Below are 23,508 nucleotides of genomic sequence, written 5' to 3'. Positions count from 1 at the left end.
ATGATGGATGCGGTGAGCAGCTGGGCTTTCAGGGTGGTGTGGGGCAGGCCTTCCCTCTGCTATCGTTGCCCCAGACCTGATCCAGACTCCTATGATCTGGGCCCAAATCCAGGCTCCACCCTTTACCAACCATAAGACCTGGGCAACTTTCTGAACACCCAAGACTTTGCTGTCCACCTGCAGACCGTGGAGGTGGACATTAAGAGGATCTGCTACACAGAGTGACTGTGCCAACTCCATGAGGTAAAAGAGATGGAAAGCTGGGTGGGCCCTGGCCCATCTGTGCAGGGAAGGGCTCACTGTGTACAGCCTGGACCCTGGTGGCCCAACCGTCTGCTCAGGAGGCTCAACAGCCTCAGGACTTATTAGACGCCTGATGTGTACTCCACTACAAGGGAGACAGACAAGTCCTGTGGGTGTAGTTGCCACGCGGGGATTTGCATCAGAATGTGGAGTGGGACCAGACGGGGGATCAGGGTATTGGAAGATGCCCCCTTGGGATGAGCCAAGTTGAGCCACCATCTGGAGCTTGGAGTTAGCCAGGACAGGCTGGGTTCAAATGCCCCTCTCCCTTCCCTGCCAGTATTGGGTCCTGGGTCATCCTGTGCTGGGTGTCCTCGGGGGACAGAGAAGAAAAGCCAGGGACTCTCACAAGGCTCAGGCCACATCCTGAGCTTTCTGAGCTCCAGCTCTAAACTGTGACTCCTGTGTGGGACTTTGGGGGCTGTAGACACAGACCTGGGGTGTGGCAGGGCTCGGTGACACTCCCCCTGTTCTCCAGGAGCTCTTCCAGAAGGTGGTGCCCTCTCCTTGCCTGGGCTCCACCTGGGGCAAGAGGAACAAGCCGGGCAATGAGCACCAGACACCCAACATCCAGGCCACCGTCGACCAAGTCAGAAGGGTGGCCAGCTTCGTCATCACGCCCTGCCTCGGGGACCCGAGCATGACAGCCCAGGACAGGGTGAGGGTGGTGGAGCGCTGGATCCAGGTGGCCCAGGTGTGCTGTGGGAGGCCCAGTGGAGCCCCTCTCTGAAGCCTTGGGAACTGCCTCTCCACCTTTATCAGCTCCCAGGATTGCAGTATGTGGTCTAAGCCCCTGCACAGTCCCTAGGCCCTTCCTGCCAGGGGCCCGCTGACTTTAACTCCAGGTCCCAGTGAGAGGATGCTCACTTCCTACCTGGCTCCTTCCCTGGGTTGAGCTAAAATCCTGCTCCCTGTGAGTGTTACTCTTTGGGTCCTAAATGTGCCCTTCTGCGACTCCCTGAGCATCTGTCTCATCCAGGAGGGGAGATTTAAATAGAAGGGTACTGAAGCTAGAGCAAGCTGGGCTACAGTGCCCCACCTCACAGCTCATTCTCTTCCCTTCCCCAGGAGTGCAAGATCCTGAAGAACTTCTCCTCGCCCTGCACTGTAATCTCTGCTCTGCAGAAAACCTCCACAAGCCACCTGAAGAACACACGGGGGAAGTTTCCCGGTGGGTAGGCCTCTCTCCATAGGAGGACCAGGGTGGATGGGGGATCTCTTGTATGTCTGCCATTGGCCCCTCAGTCAGCTGGGAACTCCTGGGAGGCAGCAAATGCTGGGGACAGGGCCTGGGCCTCGGCAGGGGGTCTCTAAGCCTCCCGGGGTCCTTAGTGCACCAGTTCTGCTTCAGAACTTGGTTTCCTTGAGTGTCAGGTAGTAAGTTGAGCCAAATTGGAGATTTTCAAGTGTTTATAGCAACAGAACTCTATGCCCAGTTGAAACTCAAAGCAGTCAAAACAGAGCTGCTCTGTAGAGCTGGGGAGTGGAGACTCCAGTGACCAACAGGAGAGCCCCCTCCCAGTACCATGAGACCTTAGCGCTCAGAGGAGCCCAGTGAGAACATTCCTTCAGGCCTTTTGAATCTCTTGGGTTTGCAAAGAAAAGGGATTTGCATTCAGACCCCTCACATTATTCCTAAATTTATCCCTCGTTCTTTCCCCTCCCCTGAGAGACAGCCCTGAAAATCTTAAGGAACTCAATAGTCAAGACAAGTCCTTGAGCAGAGACCTGATGATCAAGGTAGAGTGGAGGCTGGGGGTCTGGAAAGAGAGGAGGGGTGCGGAGGAGGGACACTGGGCAGGCTGTGGTTTTGATAGTTTCTCCCTTGAACTTTCTCTGAAACATTCCCGTCTATCTCATCCAGATTAACAAGCAGAGGGATCTGTTCTGCCCATGGGCAGGTGGGGTGCCATTTGTGGGCGGGAGGCCCTGGTCATGGGACACAATGGTGTTGGCTGGCCTGTTCCAGGAGGAGTTGCCGAGCTGGCGCCATCAACAGGTCTCTGGCTTCCATGTATGTCCATCCTGCTGGATGTAGCTTCTTCCAGGTTGTTGGGTGGTTGGGGTGGGTTTAGCCCTCAGCCTAAACCTATCCTCAGGAAGCCAGGACCCTGCTGCTCCTTCTATCTTCACCACATCTCCAAGGGGCTGCACCCTGCCTGCCCCAGGGATGTGCGTGGCAGAGGATTCCGATGGCCCAGGTGGAAAAACAGGCTGCTCATTTTCAGGTGAGAGATGTGTGTGCATTCTGGGACTCCCCACTGGACCCCTAGAGCAGTCACTTCACTTGAGTCAACCACAGGAGTCTAACCTGAGTGCCTGGTTGGCAATGACATATGCCCCCGGTGGCTTATGAGAAGCGTCTAGGCAACTGATGGATTCTTAGTGGATCCTGCTGAAAGGACCTTAGGAGCTTCATGTAAACGGGGAATCAAAATGTCCTGTCATCCCCTTCTCTGTTGATCAGAGGTGGCACCTTGGGGGTCCAGTTCCTGAGTGGATAAAGAAAGAGTTCAGGGGCCGTCCCTGTGGCTCAAGCGGTTAAGTGCGCGCACTCCGCTGCGGCAGCTCAGGGTTTCCCGGTTCGGATCCCGGGTGCGCACCGACGCACCGCTTGTCGACCTATGATGTGGCAACGTCCCATATAAAGTGGAGGAAGATGGGCATGGATGTTAGCCCAGGGTCAGTCTTCCTCAGCAAAAAAAGAGGAGGATTGGCAGATGTTAGCACAAGGCTGATCTCCTCACAAAAAAAAAAAAATTCAGTGCAGGGGAATGTCCTGAGGGGTTCCTTGGGGAGGAGAAGGCTTTGGCATGTTCTCTGGCCCAGCCTGGGAGCCAGACACTCCACATGACTGGGCCAGGCAGGAGGCACTCAACCAGACTCCCAAGACACCCCTTCCTCTCCATCCATGACTCAGCCCAGGACCAAGCTTTGAGAGCTCAGGGGACAGGACTCTTGTCAGTGGTGGGGCTGGGGTTTAGGCGAGGATGTTGGAACAGGGCCTCTGGCTGAGAGGGGCAAGCGGCCTCTCCTCTGTGGGCTCCTGAGCAACACACTGCCCGTGTTTGGGCCTCTGTCTCCTCATCAGGGAAATGGAGGGATGGTGATTGTGTGGAGCAGGCCTCACAGGGTGCTGTAGAGGTAAGAGGGAGGAAAGGAATGTGGGAGATTTCTGCCTACTCCACCTGGAGGGGTGAGGGCCAGAACAATGATGACAGTCTTGTGACACTGAGTCCTCATGAGAACCTGTGTGGTAGCCGGAGTTCTCACACTTTCCAGATGAGGAAACAGGCTCAAGGAGGCCAGGCCACAAGCCCAAGCTCACACCCAGAGTGAGAGTTGGAGCTGGTCTTGTTCTGGAATCACAAGACCTTAGAGGATGGAATGGCATTGGTACCAGTTGACTCAAGTCAGATGTCCAGTGTCGGAGGCCAGTGGTGCTGGAGAGAAATGGGTTGAGGGGAGTATGGCCTCACTGACACTGTCCTCGACCCTGACAAGAGGGGCCCTCCACGTTTGCTCCCCCAGAGAGCAACCCCCAGAGAGTGCAGGAGAAACAGCAGCAGCAGCAGGTAAGTGTGCCTGTGGGGGAGGGTCTCTGTGCTCCCAGCTGGAGGTCTCAAATCAAGAGAGGAGGGCCCTTCCTCTTGGTGCCACAGTGTCTGAATCCCCCAGTAGAAGTGACCAAGAGGAGGGCCTGGAAGAGCTGGTGCAGGATGAGTTTGTTGTGGGGAGGGCAAGGGACTGCACACCCTGTGATTTGCCAGAAGCCGGCCCTGGGAGGTGAGGAGGAGGAGTGTGGTGTTCTTGGGGTGTGAAGGGAATAGGAATTGAGGGGAGGCTGCTGAGGGTCCTAGGCTGCTCCTCGTAGGAACCCTGGGGTGGGCCAGGTAGCTGAGGGTGGGGACTTTTCAGGAGAGGGTCTACATGGGGTCGACTTGAGAGCAAACGTTCATCCCACCCACACCCCGATGTCACAGGGTGTTGTCCCCTATCTTGGCACTCTGCTCAGTGACCTGCTGATGCTGCACCTGGCGATGGGTGACTATTTCGAGGTGGGTACACCTGAGGACTAGGCAGGAAGGACCAGGATTCTGAGCCTTGGGATGCGGGAGCCCCCGAACTGAGCTCTGAGTTCTCAGTACTTGGCACATCTCCTCTCATGAGAGCCTCGCAGCCACCCCTGGGAGCTGGGGCATCAGGCCTATCTTAGTGATGAGTGAACAGAGTTTCTGCCAGAGAAACCCATTCCGGTTCCTCAGGCTGGGGAAGCTCAGAGTTGCCTGATGGCAGAGCTGCGTGAGGTTTTATCTGAGCTGGACTCAGCCTGTAACTCCCATGTTGCCCATGAAGGGAGAAAGAAGTCGGGCCCCCCCAAGTCAGGCAGCACATAAGTGCCTGAGCAGTCCCCTCTGCCTGAGGCCTCAGCCTCCAAGTCTGTCATCAGAGAGAGTTGTGCTGCCAGCTCCCTCAGTTACATCCCCATGTCCTCCTACTCTGGAGCCCAGAGCCAAGCCTAGGTCCAAGTCCTCTTTTCTCTGCATGCCCGGCCCCCTCTGGGGACCTGGCAGTAGTGCAACATGAGAAGGGGTGGGCATAGGGGGCTAGTCAGGCTAGGGGTCTTTGTCTGATGGACTCTGGCTGTCTACCTTCCAGGGGAATGGGATCAACCTTGAGAAGAGGACTGAGGAGCAGCAGTGGCACTCCCTGCAGGGGAGAAGAAAGAGGTGGAAATCAGAGACCTTCTGGGCAGAACAGTCCTTGGCTCCACCCGCTGTATCTTACATTGAATGGAAGAGTTTGATACCAGAGAAGTGGGAGACCCATCCAATTGGCGGGTGGGTTGAGGGGAGGATGGCATCAAGGAAATCTTCCTGGAGGAGGGGCTGATTATTCCCATTCTGAGAACTGGTAGATCCTGGATGGAACTGGAGGGAAAGAGGGTTTCCAGGACTGGTCCCCGGCCCCGCTCCTCACCTCCAACAAGACCCCTGCAGCATCCCCCACCCAGGCCCTGTCTGCATCTTCTCCTTCCCTCTGGTCCCAGGAATACCGAGTCATGAATAAGATCTTGCTGCTCCAGGAGGCTGCAAAGAATTACAACCTAGAGCCCGAGGGAGCGATTTGGGGCCTCGTTCCAGGACATGGAGTTGCTCAACGAGAATGAGAGGTGAGGCTGGGCAGGAGTTGGGTGAGGGCAGGGGTGGACTCTCCCTGTTGGCCAGTCCAGAGAGCCTGTCTCCATGGTCCCCCACTCATCCCCCGGCCTTATTACATGGCGACCTCTGGGACACCCAGACTCCAGCTGCTGGGCAGGCAGTGGGGGGACACCTGAGGTGTGGTTCCTGGTAGGCTCACAGGTGCATCTCTGTCCTGTAGCTACAACCTGTCCTGCCAGCCAGATCCCTAGACCTAGTTGGCCTGCAGAATATGCAAGGCCAAGAAGAACCGGCCATCATCAAGGTCAGGGGTGAGTGAGTATCTGGGCCAGAGTGACTGACTCCTGGGGGTTCAGTAAGGCTTCGGGCTAAGCGTGGCTTTGGCGAGTCGGATAGCTGGCACTGGGATCCCAGCTCCACTATTGACCAGTCCTGCGACTGGAGTGACTCTCTTCAGCTTCCTGAGACTCTGTTTCCTGCTCTGTGAAATAGGTGATACTAAATGATCGCTCACGTGGCAGGGAAAAATGGGGTACTGGTGACTGACAGCACTGAGCACAGGGTCTGAAGCACCCAGTGCAGTGGGGACAGGGTGGGGGGCCATGATTCTGAGGGAGGCCATGCAAGATAACCCGACTCTTCTACTCAGCCCCCAGGCCCCAACCCCAAACCCCGTACCAGTGGCCGATCACAGCGCCATCCTCAGCAGCGGGGACACAGCTGGGATGCTTGCGATGCACAGGGCCAGCTCCTCCCACTTGATGGGAAGGGGAGCATTGTAAGCTGATTCCTGGGGTCCCCTGAAGCCCAAGAGAGAAGGGACGACCCCATCCCAGCTCCCTGACATCTCTACCTCAGCACCTACTCACCCATTGGGGAGGGTCAGTGGTTATTTGTTGTAAATAATAAATGACATATTTGAATATTATATTCAAGTCCTGTTCCCTTTACAGCTTGGGAGTTGTGGTGTGGTTCTGTCGCTTTCTGTAGGCATGTGAGTGAGACACAGAATCTCACATTTCTCCTTGAATCAAGAACTCTTCTGAGTCATCAACTTATTGCATGTTGGAGAAGGGAGAAGGGCCAGCACCTTTTTTGGCTAGTGACGTCACTCTCAATTCCCCCTAACTCCGAGGACAAGTTCATTTCAGTATCATTCAGGTGCTCCAGGGGCGGACACGCTCCCTGGCCCGTTCTCTTGGGATTTAAAAGTTGATGGTGCTTTCACAGGCAAAGCAACAACCACTGAAATGTGGGTGTCTTTAAAACAGCACTACCCAGGACCAGGTCGTGCCATAGGCTGGGGCTGCCTTCCTAATTCTGGAGGAAGAGGGAATGTTTTCTGCTTCTCTTGTTGAGGTTTCTTTTGACCAAATTTTAGGAACTTGTAGTTTTCTAGTTCAATCTCTGGAATTGCATCAGCTTTAAGTGGGGAAAACAATGTAAAAAGATCAAAACATGCAAGTGGAGAGGACAAGGCCCGAAAAGGTGATTTGCAAATGGACTAAAGGCAGACAGGACTTTCCCTCCTGAGACCTCTCTAGTGCCTCCATGTTCACCACTGACCTAGAATTGAATCCTGCTGGGATCCTTGTCCAGGACTCTGAATTCTGTTTCCTGCTGTTTTGTATCCAATGGGAAAGATTTGTGATGCAGCTTTAAGGCTACCACTGGGCCTCATTCCATAAACACGACCGCTCTCTGTGAACCAGGATTTCCAGCACCTCTGCCTTCCTTATGCCATTCACTTTAGGGCAGAAATTCCCTAGAAGGCCCCCAGCCTCCTCCCTGGCTTGGCCTGATGGATCCCGGGTGAGCTCTACTTTCCCAGGAAAAGGGACCATAATCCTGACCAGTGAGTGACCCCACACTGTCCCTTGCTGTCCAAGGTGACTTCTGAGGCGTGTCATTCTGAGGTCCATGGTCTTGGACAGTCCTCCAGTTTACACACTCAGTGTTGATGTTGCCAACTTGTCCAAATGGGGAAATTGGGCCCAAGACATTAAAGTGTGTCACCCCTGGGTGGTTGTGTTTTTTTCCCCAGTCTTGTGCTGTGGTTACATTACAACCACCTGATGGGGTGTGAACCTTGTTTGGAGCTTTGAAAGATGAGGCATGACAGGGGTGTGGGGTCGTCCAGCAGGAAATGCCACGGAACTGATGATCCATGGTCGTGCATGAACACAGCCTTAGCAATTAAAATACTGAAATGCTTCCCATCTGGTGGTGAATAGACACTGCTCTGAGCTCACACCGAGAACCCACCCCACGACCAGGAGCTTTCAAAGGGTTACCAAGTGGCGTTTTGAATCTCATCCCTTGGAAACACCCTGTAAGACAAGGGCCAGATAAATCACTTGGCACTTGTGAGTTATCGCCTTCTATCTGATGGCTGCAAGTGTCACCCAGACACACAGGCTGGACTCTGCCAGGGAAGCCTTCTCAGGACAGCTAGAAAGCTGAGGATGAATCCTGGTTCCCAGCATCCCAGGCCCTTCCTGACATGGCACAGCCACCCAGGAAACTGGTTTGGTAATGGAAAGACTGGGAAGGCGATACTTTGCCTCCAAAGAGAAAGAGAAGTGCCAATAGCGAAAGCTTGATCCTTCAAATACTCAATTAAATCTCAACAAGCAGTGAGTTCTTGTCAGATTACTGATGCCGAAATGGTCTCTTTTGATAGTAGTATGATCCCCCAGCTGCCATGTCCATCTTCATGAATCAAATTTCCAACACATATGGATCTAAAAAACTGAGTGAAATCTGGTATTTCCTTAGATGCAACTCTGAAGTAGCATGCAAGAAGGAACACAAAAATGGAGACCAAAAGTAAATATCTAATTTGAGAACATAGACATCGAGGTGCTTTTGAAATAATACTTTGGAATCTATTGGAATATTACACAAAAAGAATAATCCACTTTAAGTAGGTTTTACTGTGACTGTGAGGGGAATAACTGAATCATCTCGTGACGTTGATAACTCGCTGCTGACTTGAAAGTACAAATAAATAACATACATAGTAAAGGAAAATGAGAGAACAGCATGAAAAAGGAAGATCTTTCACTCCTCACCTGAAACTCAACCTCTCACCTCAGAAAGAAACCACTGTCTATATTTTCTGTCATGCAGCAGAGTTTAATAAAAGAAACGTATTGTTATATTTCAAAGTTTCAAGAGCTCAAAGCACAAAAACATTAGGGACGCTGCCAAGAGACCTCACTGAGGTGCCTGCTCCATTTCATCTGCAGTCAAGACGGCCTTCTTGGCCCCTCACTTTCTCTGCCTCACTAGCAAGTCTGTCCACCATCAGTGCTATCACCAGTCTCTCTCCTGTGCTCTTCACTGCCCTTTCCTCCTTCCTGATACCTTCCTCAGTTGCCAGAAATTGTTGGCAGTGGAACTGTGGAATGCCCAGATCAGCTCCTGGAATCATCTCTGCCAAATCTGAAGACCGGCAGGAGTGGGCATGGGACCTGAAGTGCAGACCACCTGCGAGCACACCTGGCAGGGATTCACCTGTGTGACTAGGTGCAAGTTTTTCCAACGCTTTGGCAAACTTGAAAGGATTTACTAATTGTCCTGCACTGCTGCAGGCCTGGAGTCCTTGTGGTCTCTCGGGCCAGCAGACCTGGTGGGGCTGGTCCAACGTGTCCTCCCAGAGACCCTTCATTGCCAGGATGGGTTGGAATTCTAGTAACCGGCCTCTTGAATATGTCACTAGACATCCTCAAAGGGATGGAGATGTTTAAACCAGGCTTTGGTTTGGACTGGTTCCCCCAGTTATGCTGCTTCCTCTGTGAAGACGTGGCTATCATCCTTCTTTTCCTCTTACCCTACAAAAATAAATTATGAAATTGGGTCAAATGATAAAGGAAGCCTGCCTTTTTAGGACAATTATCCTGGCTGTTTTGTACTTCCACCCTCCCTCTATCCTCTGGGGATCTGACCTGTGTCCTGGGATGTCATCAGGCAAATTTGCATCAAGAACAGAAAGCTCAAGGTCAAAACTCAAGGCTACTCCAGATCATTTCTCCCCCTCCATCCTGTTAACACACCCTCCTTATTTAAGTGTTTTCTATTCTTTTCTTGTCCTTGTCACTCTCAACCTCATAAGTCCTGGCATTCCCTCTCAGGACAGTCGGTCCCCAGTCCTTTACTAGTTCCCAAATCCTAACATTTCTGTGTTTTCTGACTACTCATTTGCTTAGTCCATTGACCACTTGGTGTTCATAGAAGTTAAATCAATAGTGACATTATCAACCACCCCTTTGTTAATGACTTACTCCCATATCCCAGATGTTCACATAATCCAAATGCTTATGTTCAAAAGTAAATAATTCAGAAAACATATTCACCCACGACAAATTCCTGATCTCTAATATCTTTTTTTATTGATGTTTTAATGGTTTATAACATTGTGAAATTTTTGGGTTGTACATTTTTGTTTGTCCATCACCATATATATGACTCCCTTCACCCCTTGTGCCCACTCCCCACCCCCACTGCCCCTGATAACCACAGTCCAGTTTTCTCTGTCCATGTGTTGGTTTATATTCCACATATGAGTGAGATCACACAGTGTTTGTCTTTCTCTTTCTGGTTTATTTCACTTAACATAATGCGCTCCAGGCCCATCCATGTTGTTGCAAATGGGACGATTTTCTCTTTTTTTATGGCTGAGTGGTATTCCATTGTATATATATACCACATTTTCCTAATCCATTCGTCAGTCGAGGGACACTTAGGTTGCTTCCACTTCTTGGCTATGGTGAATAATGCTGCAATGAACATAGGGGTGCATAAGCCTCTTTGGATTGTTGATTTCAGGTTCGTTGGATAGATTCCCAGTAGTGGGATGGCTGGATCATAGGGCATCTCTATTTTTAATTCTTTGAGGAATCTCCATACCGTGTTCCATAGAGGCTGCACCAATTTGCATTCCCACCAGCTGTGTGTGAGGGTTCCTCCACATCCTCTCCAACATTTGTTGTTTTTTGTCTTGGTGATTATAGCCATTCTAACAGGTGTGAGGTGGTATCTTAGTGTTGTTTTGATTTGCATTTCCCTGATGATTAGTGATGTTGAACATCTTTTCATGTGCCTATTGGCCATCTGTATATCTTCCTTGGAGAAGTGTCTCTTCATTTCCTCTGCCCATTTTTTGATCGGGTTGTTTTTTTGTTGTTCAGTTGTGTGAGTTCTTTATATATTATGGAGATCAACCCCTTGTCAGATGTATGTTTTGCAAATATTCTCTCCCAGCTGGTTGGTTGTCTGTTCATCTTGATTCTGGTTTCATTAGTCTTATAAAACCTCTTTAATCTGATAAAGTCCCACTTGTTTATTTTTTCTTTAGTTTCCCTAGTCTGGGTAGGCATGTCATCCGAAAAGATTCCTTTAAAACCAATGTCAAATAGTGTGTTGCCTATATTTTCTTCTATGAGTTTTATAGTTTCAGGTCTCACCTTCAGGTCTTTGATCCATTTTGAGTTAATTTTTGTGAATGGCGATAGCACATGGTCCACTTTCATTCTTTTGCATGTGGCTGTCCAGTTTTCCCAACACCATTTATTGAAGAGACTTTCCTTTCTCCATTGCATGTTCTTAGCACCTTTGTCGAAAATTAGCTGTCCGTACATGTGTGGTTTTATTTCTGGGCTTTCAATTCTGTTCCATTGCTGATCTCTAATATTTTTATTCAAACACTCATACAGTAGATACCTGTGCCTCATGATCAGAAGTAATGCTAGATCACCGATCCTCACCTTAATTTCCTCCTACATCTATCAATCCTGAATTCCATGGACTATGATCTCAATAATTTCCTTGGAATAATAAAAAATTCATTACCACTCATTTATGTTGTAAACCTCCAAACCCAGACGATCCCGATTATCTGCCATGCCGCAGCTACTGCTGGTCTTATAACAAGCTGAAGAAAAAGCATGAAACATGATCTTTTGGTACCACTGTAAATACAAAACCATCTGCATCAACTGGGAAGCATCCATAATGCCTGGAAATTTTGTTCTCTTGTTTTGTGTTGGCTCAATAAAAAGAAGACAAATCAATTTGAAAAATGGGTAAGGGACCAGAGTAGACTTTTTCTAATGAAGACATACAAGTGGCCAACAGGTGTATGAAAAGGTGTTCAGCATCACTAATCATCAGGGAATGCAAATCAAAACCACAATGAGCTATCACTTCACACCTGTTAAGATGGCCATTATCAAAAAAACTAAAGATGGCAAATGTTGGTGAGGATGTGGAGAAAAGGAACCCTTGTGGGAATGTAAACTAGTACAACCATTATGGAAAACAGTATGGAGCTTACTCCAAAAATGAAAACTAGCATATGATCCAGCAATCCCACTTCTGGTATATGCCCACAGGATTGAACTCAGGGTCTCAAAGAAATACCTGCACTCTAATGTTCATTGTAGCTAATTCACGATAGCCAAGATATGGAAGTAACCTAAATGTCACTGATGGATGAATGGATAAAGAAATGCAATATTAGTCAACCTTGAAAAAAGAAGGAGTTCCTGCCATTTTTGACAACATGGATGGACCTAGAAGACATTATGCTAAGCGAAATAAGGCAGACAGAGAAAGGCAAATACTCACTTATATGTGGAATCTTAAATAGTCAAACTCATACAAGCAGAGGTTAGAATGGTGGTTACCAGGGGTTGAGGGGATGGAGAAATGGGGAGCTGATGGTCAAAGGATACAGAGTTTCAGTAATCAAGATAAATAAGTTCTGGAGATCTAGGATATGGCATAGTGCTTACAGCTAACAAGACTGTCTTGCATTCATCACATTTGCTAATAGTGTAGATATTAAGAGTTCTTACCACAGAATAATAGTAATAAAGGAGGTGAGAGAAAACTTTGGGAGGTGATGGATATGTTTGTGGCCTTGATGGTGGTGACAGTCTCAAGGGTGTACGCTTATGTTCAAATTCATCAAGCTGTGTATGGAAAAGTATGACATCATCATTGATTCTTCTGCACCTTGAAATATGCCATGTCCTCATCATAAGAGAAAAAAATTTGTAACTATGTATGGGGACAGATGTTAACTGGACTTATTGTGGTGATCATTTCAACATTTATACAAACATTGAATCATTATGTTGTACCGCTGAAACTAATTTAATGTTGTATGTTAACATTACCTCAATAAAAAGAAAAGCACACAACAGAAAAAACCATTTGAATATTGTAAATGAGTTCAGTGAATCCATGAAACTGCCCCATTCCCATATGAGAGTTACAGGAAGCAGTGAGGATGAAGTAAGATGGAAGAAAGTTGTACAAAACAGTATTCAAATTAAAATCATTTAAGTTGATATCAGCTCCTTGTCGCAAAGTTCTGTGAGCACCGATCTTCTTTCACATTTTTCCTGGAAAAGCATACCTTCAGATCCAACCCATAATAGTTTCCTCATTTGCTCTAATAAGAAAATTTTAACTTAATAAATAAAACCAAAAGCATCCCTTATGTATGAATAAAGTTAGTGAACTTTACAGAGAAAAGAGCATATTTGCACAGTCTCAATAAAGGAAACAGAAGAGCGGAATGATGATGAAGTCTCATTCAAGCTTATCTTTGAAAGCCAGTAAAACCAGGTTATCTTTTCAAGAATGTGTGTAAAGCTGTCAACCTTGGAAAATAGAAATAGTGGCCGCCTCTGCAGCAAAGGGCAGGCTTGCTTACTGCCCAGTATAATAAAAATAACACCCCTCCCCAGGCAAAGGTCAGCAGGCTTCCTGCCTGTTATCAAAGATTTGAGTTCCTTAAGCTCTGAGTTCTTGCAACCCTCTGCATGTCTCCTGGCCCACTGTGTATCATCCTGTAGGAAGTGGGATTTAGTGAACCAGTGCAAATGTTGATACTCTGGCCACTGCCATTGCTGTGTCATTAAGTCCTGTGTCTCTGACCCATGGGTCTCCTGTCTTTTGCCAGCATCTGTAAGACCATTGTAGGCTAACTTATTGGCTTGCAGGTAAGGTAAAATATCAGACCATTCACAGTTCCTGACAAGCCCTTAAAGTAACTAGTAGTCCTAGGAACAGAGAGTTACCCAGAAAAATATGCATGGATGGTCTTCATAGAAGACTTCATGCAACCAAAACTTTAATATGTCTCTCTGACCTCTTTTATTTCTACCTCAATTAGAAGGAGAGGCACCAAGCTTTATAGACCTAGGGTTTGTGCAAGCCACCTGGAGACCCAGTGACCAGAAACTTCCCATGGGGAGCAAAGACAGATGGGTATATTTCCAAAATAGACCCATATGCCTCCCGATCATCCAAAAGACAGTACATTATCTTAATTTATGATGATTTGATTCATTAAAATCTTGTGATGGGCCAAAGATACACTTCTAAGAGAAATGAGGCACATGGCAGTTGTAAGCAGATTAACACATTTGGTGAATATCAAACTCTGAACTAACTTTAGTGTTCTAATCAATCAAAAGGTACAACAAATTTAATTAGGTAGATTAAGTGATATTTAATGGTATGCCTGATTATTACTCTGCAATAATGAACAAGCAGCTTATGTAAATAACTACAATTGGTCTTTAAAATATGATAGTCAAGACTGTTTGAGATAAGCTGGAGAGAAGGAAGGGGAGAAATAGATAAAAGCTAGCTGCTCTGACGCCACTCTCAAGACCCCTGGATCTACATGTAACCCAGGAGATCGAGGCAGATGGCTGTGTGCCTAGATCCTCCTGCACTGTGGTTCTCAGGGATGTCACAGGGCTGAAGCAGCTTCCTGAATCGTGTTTACATGTCCATGTGTACAATACCTTTGACCATGGGGATGAACCACCATTCAATCATCCCTTATACCCCTCTAATTAAAAATTAGATTTCAGAATCATTGTACCATTACATGATAATTTAATCCTCAAACCTGTAGGATGGCGAGCTAAAAGAAAATCAAATTTCAATGGCTTCTTTTCTTTGAAGGACCAAGATGTTCTTTCACACTTAGAATCTGGATTAGAGGATAAATCCATTAAGTCAATAGAAAGAAGAAATGGACAGAGGGATATTTCATTCATATATACACAGTTTGCACTGTGGCAAAAATAGAGTTATATTTTAAAAAATTAGAATTTTTTGAAATTTTATAGATATTACAGACTTTGTTCTGCTTATACTCCCTTTGGTTTACCAAATCAAACTCACTCTTTAATGGGCATTTCTAGCATTGAGTGCTAATAACAGCAGCTTTTTTAAATTCTTATTTTTCCCAGGTCAAAGACCAAGGGAAGAGGTCGTCAAGAGGTCAAATCTAATCTACCTATGGATGTGGCAGCCTTAACTATGGATGTTCAAACCAAACATTGCCAGCAGAACCACATCTCTTCACCCATAGGTGAGTTTTTACTAGTAATCACAGAGACTTGAGGATATCAAAGGAAATTCTTTATTAAGAACCAAAGTTATAGATTCCTATCTTGGGTTCATTACTTTGAATTTTTGACCCAAATCATATGCATTTATTGGACCATGTTCAATTCTATGATCTTTAGAAGATGCAGCCTACAGCTGAAGAGAGACAGATACGACACCAATATCTTACCCTCTCTGAAGACCAACTGAGAGCCCCTGGAGTCAGAAGTTTTCAAGACAAGAAAAAGTCATTCTTCTTCTGAACAGAGAGAGTAGAGGCTATTCAAACATTCAACTTTAAATTGTTAACATGACTTGTTAGATTGTGATGGAGCAAGCCTCATACCTTCTAAGTTTCATGATTTTTCTCCAGAATACTGAGAGGGATGACCTTAAAGTCCAGTTTCCCCATAAACGTCTTTATTCAGTGATAAAATTAAATTCCCTATAAAATAATTCCCATAGGGCTGGCCCCGTGGCTTAGTGGTTAAGTGTTCTGCTACTGGTGGCCCGGGTTCAGATCCGACATGCACTAACACGCCGCTTCTCCGGCCATGCTGAGGCCACATCCCACATACAGCAACTAGAAGGATGTGCACCTATGATGTACAACTATTTACTGGGGCTTTGGGGGAAAAAAAGAAGAAGGATTGGCAACAGATGTTAACTCAGAGCCGGTCTGCCTAGGCAAAAAGAGGAGTATTGGCATGGATGTTATCTCAGGGCTGATCTTCCTCACACACACACAAAAATAATAATAATAATAATAATAATAATAATAATAATACCCATAAAATTGTTAAAAATATAGTCTCTGACCAAGAGGAAACAAGGAAAATTGAGCAGTTGAATAGCAGTGTAATAAACTCCATACAAGGATCTTACTGCAGCATTATGTATAATTGTGAAACTGGACATAATCCCATCTCTATCAAAGAAGAGATAAACAGATCATGGTATTCCTGTTCTTTGGAGTACCTCTAAAACTTCTAAAAAGCTAAGTTAGTGTGGCAAGCACTGATAAGGAGAGACAGCTATGATATATGGTTTGGGAAACAGCAAATTGCAAAATGATGTAGTTATGTCATTTATGTTAAAAAAAACTTTATGTGTATTTATAAATTCATAGGAAATGTCCAGAACAATAAGCTGCAACCTCTTAACTATAGTTCCTTCTGAGTAGGGGAGTGAGTTTGCAGGGAAAGGGATGGATGGGGGAGGTTTCACTTTACTCTACATAGATCTGGGTAATTTGACTTTTTTTATAGTATGTAATTCTTTCATAATTAGAAAAATGAGTGATGTGACCATTTGGTGCAGGACAACAGTATTATGTTCTCCAGTCTCTGTACTGTATGTTACTGCACAGCGCAGAATGCAGAAGAAAGCCCAGAGGAGCAATGAAGACAAAGAAGACATGACACCTGCAAAAAGTCAGTGAAGTATTTCTACATAACCAACCTTCCAGGTGAGTGTCGGTCAGTATTTTCTACTGCTCCAGCTCTCGCAATAAACCTAGAACCTGCCCAGGGTAAGCTGGAGGACCACACCTGACTAGTCCACTCCCTGCATGGGGCCGGTTTGTGCAGGGTGACTGCCATCAAGCAGGAAAATGGACTCAGGATGGGGCATGTGCCTTTGGAGGGGATGGCAGAGAGGCACAAATTGGAACGCCAGCTAAGTGCACACACCTGAGAGGCGGAGTTCCAAGTGGAGACTCAAAATGTACCAAGAAACTGTGTGAAGTGAAGGAAGCTACTCGACCTCTCTGAGCCTCAGTGTCCCCCCCTGTAAAATGGGGATCACAGGCCTACTTCACAGAGCTGTTGAGGAAGATACATAAAAGTGCCTGTGACAGTCAGTGTCACATTATTAACAAAGTCGTCTCCGACTTCAGAAAATCAATGAAAAGAATAATGTTGATGAGACCAAAGACGAGATGCCCAGCTTCGTTAGCAGCCCCAGCAGCATGAGAATGAGAGGAGCTCCGAGTAAGCAGGGTTCTTCACAGCTCCACTGGAGACGATGAACATGGGTTACACCACGATAAGGGGCTGTTGTACAGTGACACGTGTAGTGAGAGTGGGTCCCTAAAGACACTGTGAAATAGAGTTACACACAGTGGCTCCTAGGAAACAACTACAAAGCAATGAACGCAGCAGATAGGAGTGAGAATGGGGCAAGCAGAGGAGGGTCAGAGCTACAAAATCTGACGGAAGACACTGAACCAAGACGAGTGCCCAGCTCTGTCAACAGCTGCTGTGGTTGCACCAGGAGATCAAACATTTGAGACAGCTATTGTGGGGACTGCTGGGAGCACAGTTGTCACTGCGGCCACACTTCAACAGCAGTGCATCGGAGCACACACACCCGGAGACTTTCCTCTCCATTAATCCTTGTTTTAAGATGATGAATATCCTCATGTTACAATGTTTCCTTCCAACACTTGTGGACAAGTGTCATCAGAACCCCCTGAAGAGGGCACAGGCCAGAGTAGGATGGAACACTGGGGGCTGGGGGAGCGGCGCTGCACCTGACTACATGGACTATCACCTGGGCCTATTGAACACAAGAGAAGAACCCGAGGATGTGGTCTAATGAGACTTCCCTGTCTTGCCACATTCAGGGACACTACACACTTTCTCATCCTTTCTTTACAAAAATGTTAAAGAATTCTTGTGTCATTAATTTATACAGAGGCAAATTCTTGACAAAGTGACAGGGTCCAGTTTCCATGACCAGGTTTTTCAGTTGTTTTGATAATATCCCACATTCAGGAATCGGAAATGTAACCTATTGGGACATGTAATATAAACAGGGACTTTTTTTCCTGTAGGTCAACGCCCAGGTTTTTAGGGACGACATAAATCATGAAAGCTGCACAGGTTTTAATAAGACTTTTAAGTTAATTTACCAATCTCAGGAAAAGAGAATTTGGCAATTCAAGTTTTTTGTTTCTGCATTCAAACGTACAGTACAGCCAAGAGAATGAGCAGAAAAAAATTAACAGGAAGGTCTTGCTTGCATTTTATCTTTTGCAAATAAGCAGGATATTTTATGTTCTATTCCTTTCACCACTCTAATCAATTTTTAAAGAATATGGTACCTCTGACTATCCCTAGGCATGTTTATCCGGGAACCTTGTCAGAATCCAAAGCAGAGATGTTAAAGCTGACGGGTTTCAAGTGCTGTCTACCTTGAACGTCCCTCTCCCAAAGCTGGACGACTGGTCTCTTACTGAATGATCAGAGTCACCACCTGTGTCCCTGAGAGACTGGCCACTCATGCCTGAGCTGAGATTAGGTGATCAATCTAAAGGGCAAAATGCTTAAGCTATTCTCGTCTTAAGGTTGCTGTTTTGGAGGCCACTGCACTGGAATGCGTTGGTGAAAACGGCCTACTAGATACTTGCCTGGGAATTGGGTTGTTCTCCTCTGCTCTTAGCGGATCCTGGGGAAACCAATGATTAACCTCACAGATGCCTCAACTTCCACATCTGCAAAAAAAGCAAGCAACAGCCAATGTTACCACTCTGCAAAGCTCTTAAGTTGTACTTGCAAGAGCGGCCACAAGAGCGAATCTCTCTCAAAAGCTGATGAAAGGATGGCACTTTGGCTGGAGAAGGCAGAGGGCATCAGGCAAAGTGGAAAGTTTGTGGGATGTCAAACCAGTTCCCATAAGCAGTTTAGAGAAGCACCTGGCCCTGGACTTGGTAGGAGGCAGTGGAAAGACCCACAGGCACGCAGGTGGGAGGAGGAATCAAGCAATGGAGGGAGGCGGTGTGGAAGAGGCACAAGTCCGACTTCTATTTTGGACAAAACCAGTTGCACGCTGCAGGCCCTGGGCTGCCCATGCAGCTGCCACATCCTCCTAACTCCCTGGTCCCACTCCTCCCGTCACATCCCTCCGGGACTCAGCCTACATGCAGCAGGTGCAGGACCAGAGTCCTGAGTCAAGGGCGGTTTGGCCCTCGGCCAAGCGCACACCGCCCTGCTCCTCCCTCCAGGGTTAGGCACAGCCCCATGCCCACAGCCTCCTGGGATTTGTAGTCCTGCGGTCCTGCAAGCTCCCAGCTGGGAGCGGTTAAGAGACAAAAGTTCCCAGCATACACAGCTAGGGGCCCCAACTCCCACCTTGTCCCCCCGCCCCTGGTCCCCATCCCTCTGCTTCTCCACCCCACCCTCTACCCCGCCTCTTCTCTATACCATGACCACTCTCTATGCCCTGCCCACCCCCCAGAGTATGCGCAGTGTGGTTGGGCTGCATCCCTTGAGGCCGGCACTCAGGTAGGGGTGGGGCTCACCAGCCTGGCTATTGCTGAGGATGCTTGCAGCCCTCGTGGAAGCTCCCTGGCTAGTATTTGAAGGGTAAATTCTATATCTAAAATGGAAATACTGGGTGCCTGGGATTCTGGAATTTGCCTTTTCAAGGCCACCTGTCCTACCATCCCCTCCATCCCTCCAGGTTGCCATGATCCTCCCTCTGGCTCCCGTGGTCAATGTCGCTGCAGAGATCCTTCCCTTGGACCTCGCCCACCTGAAGGGCCCATACCCATCATAAAAACTCAAAGCCATGCCACTTGCCAAATTGAGCCAAAAATGGAAAGATCCAGGGGGCCACGCAAGGGCGAGGGCATTAATAGATACTTGGAAGTATTAAAATCCATCTGATGATGCCATGAGTGAACGTGTTCCACTTTAAAATAAAACACTGCTGTTATTCTGAGATATTGAGTTAGGATCTTTGTGCAAATATGCAGGATTTAAAATGTTTATTGATGTATAACATGCGTACAGAAACATATACAGAAGTCATCCATGTAAACCTCAAAGAATTTTTACAAAGTGAACACACTTGTGTGACCAAGAACTAGCACCAGCTTAAGTCAGGCGCTGACAATCCCTTTCTCCCTCCTTCCTCCCAAAAGGTAACCGATATCTTACCAGCAAACACTGTATATCGAGTTTGTCTTCTTATACGAGCGTTTTATTACAGAACAATTTAAACAATATACAAAATAAACAAAATAGCATAGTAGGCCCATCACCCAGGTTCAACAACTGCTAATTGTCTGCCAATTTTGTTTCATCCACATTCCATCCCATTCCCACCTCACTTTATTATTCTTTTAGTCCTTTGTGTGTGAGGATGTAAGATGTACGCACACTGAAAGGCACAACTCTCAACTGTACAGTTTTGGCAAATAAACATGTCCATATAACCTTCACCCCTTTAAGAATAGAATAGTTCCATCACCCCCAGAAAACTCCTTCCTGTTCCTTCCCAGGCAATTTTTTCTTTCCCCCGAGGCAACCACTGTTCTGGTTTTTTCATCATAGGTTCATCTTGGCTGAAATCATCCCACGTGTTTTGTTTTCTGTCCAGCTTGCCTCCCTCGGCACGAGGTTGATGAGACTCAACCAGCAAGTGTGTGTCAGCGTTTGCTCCTTGGCAGGGCTGAGGGCGTTCTGCTCTGTGGTTGCCCTACAGTGTGCTCGTCTTTCTCCTGGGGACGTGCAGGTCATCTCCTGTGAACATTCTTGTACAAACCCTTTTTTTTGCTGCTTAATTCCTTTATTAGCATTTAAGTGACACACCTTTGCATTTTATAGTGGTTGGTCCAGATTACAATATGCATCTTTAACATATCACAGCCTACCTAGACTTAATAGTGCACCAGTTTAACCAATGTAAAATATGGGAGCCTTGCTACAGAATAGTTCCATTTACCTATGTCTGTCCCTTATGTTATTGTTGTCATAAATTTTACATCTACCCATGTTATAAATCCCACAGTACAGTGTTATAATTTTTGCTTTAAATAGTCATAGGTCTTTTAAAGAAATTAAGAGAAAAAATTTAAGTATTTGGAGGGAGATGCTTTGAGGCTCTGCAAATGTACTGTTTCTTCTTTAAGTTTCACCCACAGTTTTTGTATTCATCAGTCACTCTTGCTCATGGTAATTTTTTTTTTTTTTTTGGTGAGGGAGATCAGCCCTGAGATAACATCCGTGCTAATCCTCCTCTTTTTGCTGAGGAAGACCGGCTCTGAGCTAACATCTATTGCCAATCCTTCTCCTTTATTTTTTGCCCCAAAGCCCCAGTAGATAGATGTATGTCATAGTTGCACATCCTTCTAGTTGCTGTATGTGGGACGAGGCCTCAGCATGGCCAGAGAAGTGGTGCGTCAGTGTGCGCCAGGATCCAAACCCGGGCCGCCAGTAGCGGAGTGCGCGCACTTAACCGCTAAGCTACCAGGCCGGCCCTTGCTCACAGTAATTATTACTGTGGTGTTTTAGTGGCGATTTTCTATTTCATGCTATCCAGCCACGTTTATTATTTGGAATTCTGTAAGGAAGATTCTGCTCCTCCTTCTCCCTTCCTTCTTCCTCTCTTTCTCTCTTTCTCTCATTCTTTTTTTTTCTCTTTCTTTCTTCCTTTCTTATTTAATCTATTTTATATCAGTATAGACTCATGGATATTTATTTTATTCTCTGGGTAATAATCCAATGCTACCATTATTTATTTTGTTGCTCACAATTTTCCAGCTTGAGCCATTGGGAAGTCTTTCAGATTGATTCCTTTTGACACATCATCATTTTCTGTGTTTTGTTAAAGCACTTTCCTACTTTCTGGCACTACAAGATGTTCCAGGTTCATCTTGTATTTTCCATCTCCAGCCCTAGAATTAGCCACTTCTCCAAGAAAACCTGCTTCTTTTAATTGGAGAATGATATAAACCCAGATCTGGGAGCTAGGTGTGCTCATTGATACTAGAGTGTCACTGATTCTAGACCCACTGAGCAGAGCTTGGAAATGTATGTATAAATAGAAACTCAGGTATACACATCTATCTATTGATCTATCAATCTATCTATCAATCTAACTATCTATCTGAATAGATATATTTAAAGAGATATGGATTCATACTGATACTTCCAACTCCAATCCAGCACCACAGAGTTTATTCTAGCATTCTCCTTTTGTTTATATGTAACTTCTTTTACCAACAGTGAGAAACTTAACTCCAGTTATCTACAATATATTTACTAATGTGTCAACTAGTTTCAGAATTGCTAATCCATACCCTTATGAAAAACACATTTATCACCTAGTGTACAGTGTTTGTGTCCAGTACTTTAGTTTTACAGTATCCCATCAAAGCACTGTCTTCCCAAGTTACTTAGGTCAGGACTTTTTATCCCTACCCCTTCTGTGTGGTTATGTCACATGCTTGTAATACAGTGAGATTCATTTGTCACTGCATTCCATCTGAGTTCCCCAGCATCCTGATTGATTTTTAAAATTTGCAGAGTAAAATTCACTCTTTGCGGTGTACACTTCTATGGGTTTTGACAACTTTATGGTCGTGTATCCACCTCCACAGTACCATACAGAGCTGTTTTTCACCCCTAAAATTCTCTCATACTGTCTCTTTGTAGTCAACCACTTCCCCCACTCCATCCCTTGGCAACCACTGATCACTTTCCATCCCTGTAATTCTGCCTTTTCTAGAAAGTCATATAAATGGAATTATATACCATATAGCCTTTTGAATCTGGCTTCCTTCACTTAGAGAAATGCATCCAAGATTCATCCATCTTGTTGTGTGAATCAAGAGTTTATCCTTTTTATTGTCAAGTACTATTCTAATGTCTCGATGCACCACAGTTTCTTTCTCCATTCACCTGATGAAGGACATTCAGTTTATTTCCAGCTTTTGGCAATTATGAATAAAATGGCTATAAAGATTCACACAAAGGTTTTTGTTTAAACATGAGTTTTCAATTTGTGTCAGTAAATCTCTAGGAGTGGGATATCTGAGTCATATAATAAGTGTATGTTTAACTTTATAAGAACCTGCTCAACTGTTTTCCGAATGCAACTATCATGTTGCATTCCCAGTTCTAGTTGCTCCTAGTCCTCACCAGCACTTGGTATTTGCAATTTTATTTTTTATTTTAACCACTAATAGGTGTGTGGTATTTTATTGTGGCTTCTGCTTCCTTTATGAAAGTGAGTTCTGCTAAATATAGAATCCTGTGTTGACTTTTGGGTTTTCTTTCTGCACTTGAAAGATGTTATTTTGTTATTGATTTGTCTCTTTTGTTTTTGATAATGTATCATCCATCATTCACACTATTTCTCCCTGTATGTAATGTCTTCCCCTGTATATATCTATTTCCCTGACTGCTTTCAAGATTTCCCTTTTATCTTTGGATTTTAGCAGCTTGACTATCACGTGCCTAGGTATGGTTTTAACTGTATTTTATTTTGTGTGTTTCCTGACTTTCTTGGATCTAAAATTTAAGATTTTCCACCAAATTTTGGAAATTATGTTATTACTTATTGAGTTGCCTTTCTGCCTCATTTAATTTTTCTGTCTCTCCCCTCTCTGCTGGGGACTCAATCATCTCACAGGTTGTAAGGCTCTCTTCATTTTTCTTCAAAATTTTTACATTCTTTTCTTCAGACTGGATAATTTCTATTGCCCTGTCTTCATGTTTTTTCTACTGTTTCTAATCTAATGGTAAACTCAAAGGTATTTTTTTTATTTCATCTTCCTATTTGGTTCTCTTTTGTAATTTCCATTTCTCTGCTGAGTTTCCACATCTGTTCATTC

General features: G+C 45.8%; 1 protein-coding gene, 1 long non-coding RNA gene and 1 pseudogene across 5 annotated transcripts; all 3 read left to right on the top strand.

The window, feature by feature from the left end:
• The window catches only part of LOC131423074 (peroxynitrite isomerase THAP4-like), a 113,930-nt pseudogene that overhangs the window by 23,402 nt on the left and 67,020 nt on the right, over positions 1-23,508 (top strand).
• Positions 1,866-5,375, top strand: LOC131423080 (ral guanine nucleotide dissociation stimulator-like 3). 3 transcript variants are annotated; one of them, XR_009224212.1, is made up of 4 exons: positions 1,866-2,043; positions 3,586-3,878; positions 4,287-4,361; positions 4,963-5,274. XR_009224212.1 is itself a non-coding variant. In XM_058570649.1 (3 exons), exons 1-3 carry the CDS (start codon positions 4,278-4,280, stop codon positions 5,367-5,369), a joined length of 282 nt encoding a protein of 93 aa, XP_058426632.1. In that variant the 5' UTR covers positions 4,218-4,277; the 3' UTR covers positions 5,370-5,375. The 3 variants fall into 3 exon arrangements, 1 of the variants encoding a protein (XP_058426632.1); XR_009224211.1 differs by lacking the exon at positions 4,287-4,361 and having other exon boundaries at positions 1,867-2,043; positions 4,963-5,271; XM_058570649.1 differs by lacking the exons at positions 1,866-2,043; positions 3,586-3,878 and adding an exon at positions 5,354-5,375 and having other exon boundaries at positions 4,218-4,361; positions 4,963-5,144.
• On the top strand, positions 5,372-20,298 carry LOC131423085 (uncharacterized). 2 transcript variants are annotated; one of them, XR_009224218.1, is made up of 3 exons: positions 5,372-5,476; positions 5,686-5,776; positions 20,225-20,298. It is a non-coding gene; the product is annotated as an uncharacterized LOC131423085 (long non-coding RNA). The 2 variants fall into 2 exon arrangements; XR_009224219.1 differs by lacking the exon at positions 20,225-20,298 and adding an exon at positions 6,115-6,388.

This window comes from Diceros bicornis, chromosome 27 (assembly GCF_020826845.1).
Source record: "Diceros bicornis minor isolate mBicDic1 chromosome 27, mDicBic1.mat.cur, whole genome shotgun sequence".
Taxonomy (NCBI): Eukaryota; Metazoa; Chordata; class Mammalia; order Perissodactyla; family Rhinocerotidae; genus Diceros; species Diceros bicornis.
This window is presented reverse-complemented; position numbering and strand designations above follow the sequence as displayed.

Excerpts from the sequence above, each read along its gene's own strand:
- LOC131423080 (XM_058570649.1), top strand. The coding sequence starts at position 4,278 with ATGTCACAGGGTGTTGTCCCCTATCTTGGCACTCTGCTCAGTGACCTG. Across the intron at positions 4,362-4,962 it reads CGATGGGTGACTATTTCGAG|GGGAATGGGATCAACCTTGA; the intron begins GTGGGTACACCT and ends TCTACCTTCCAG.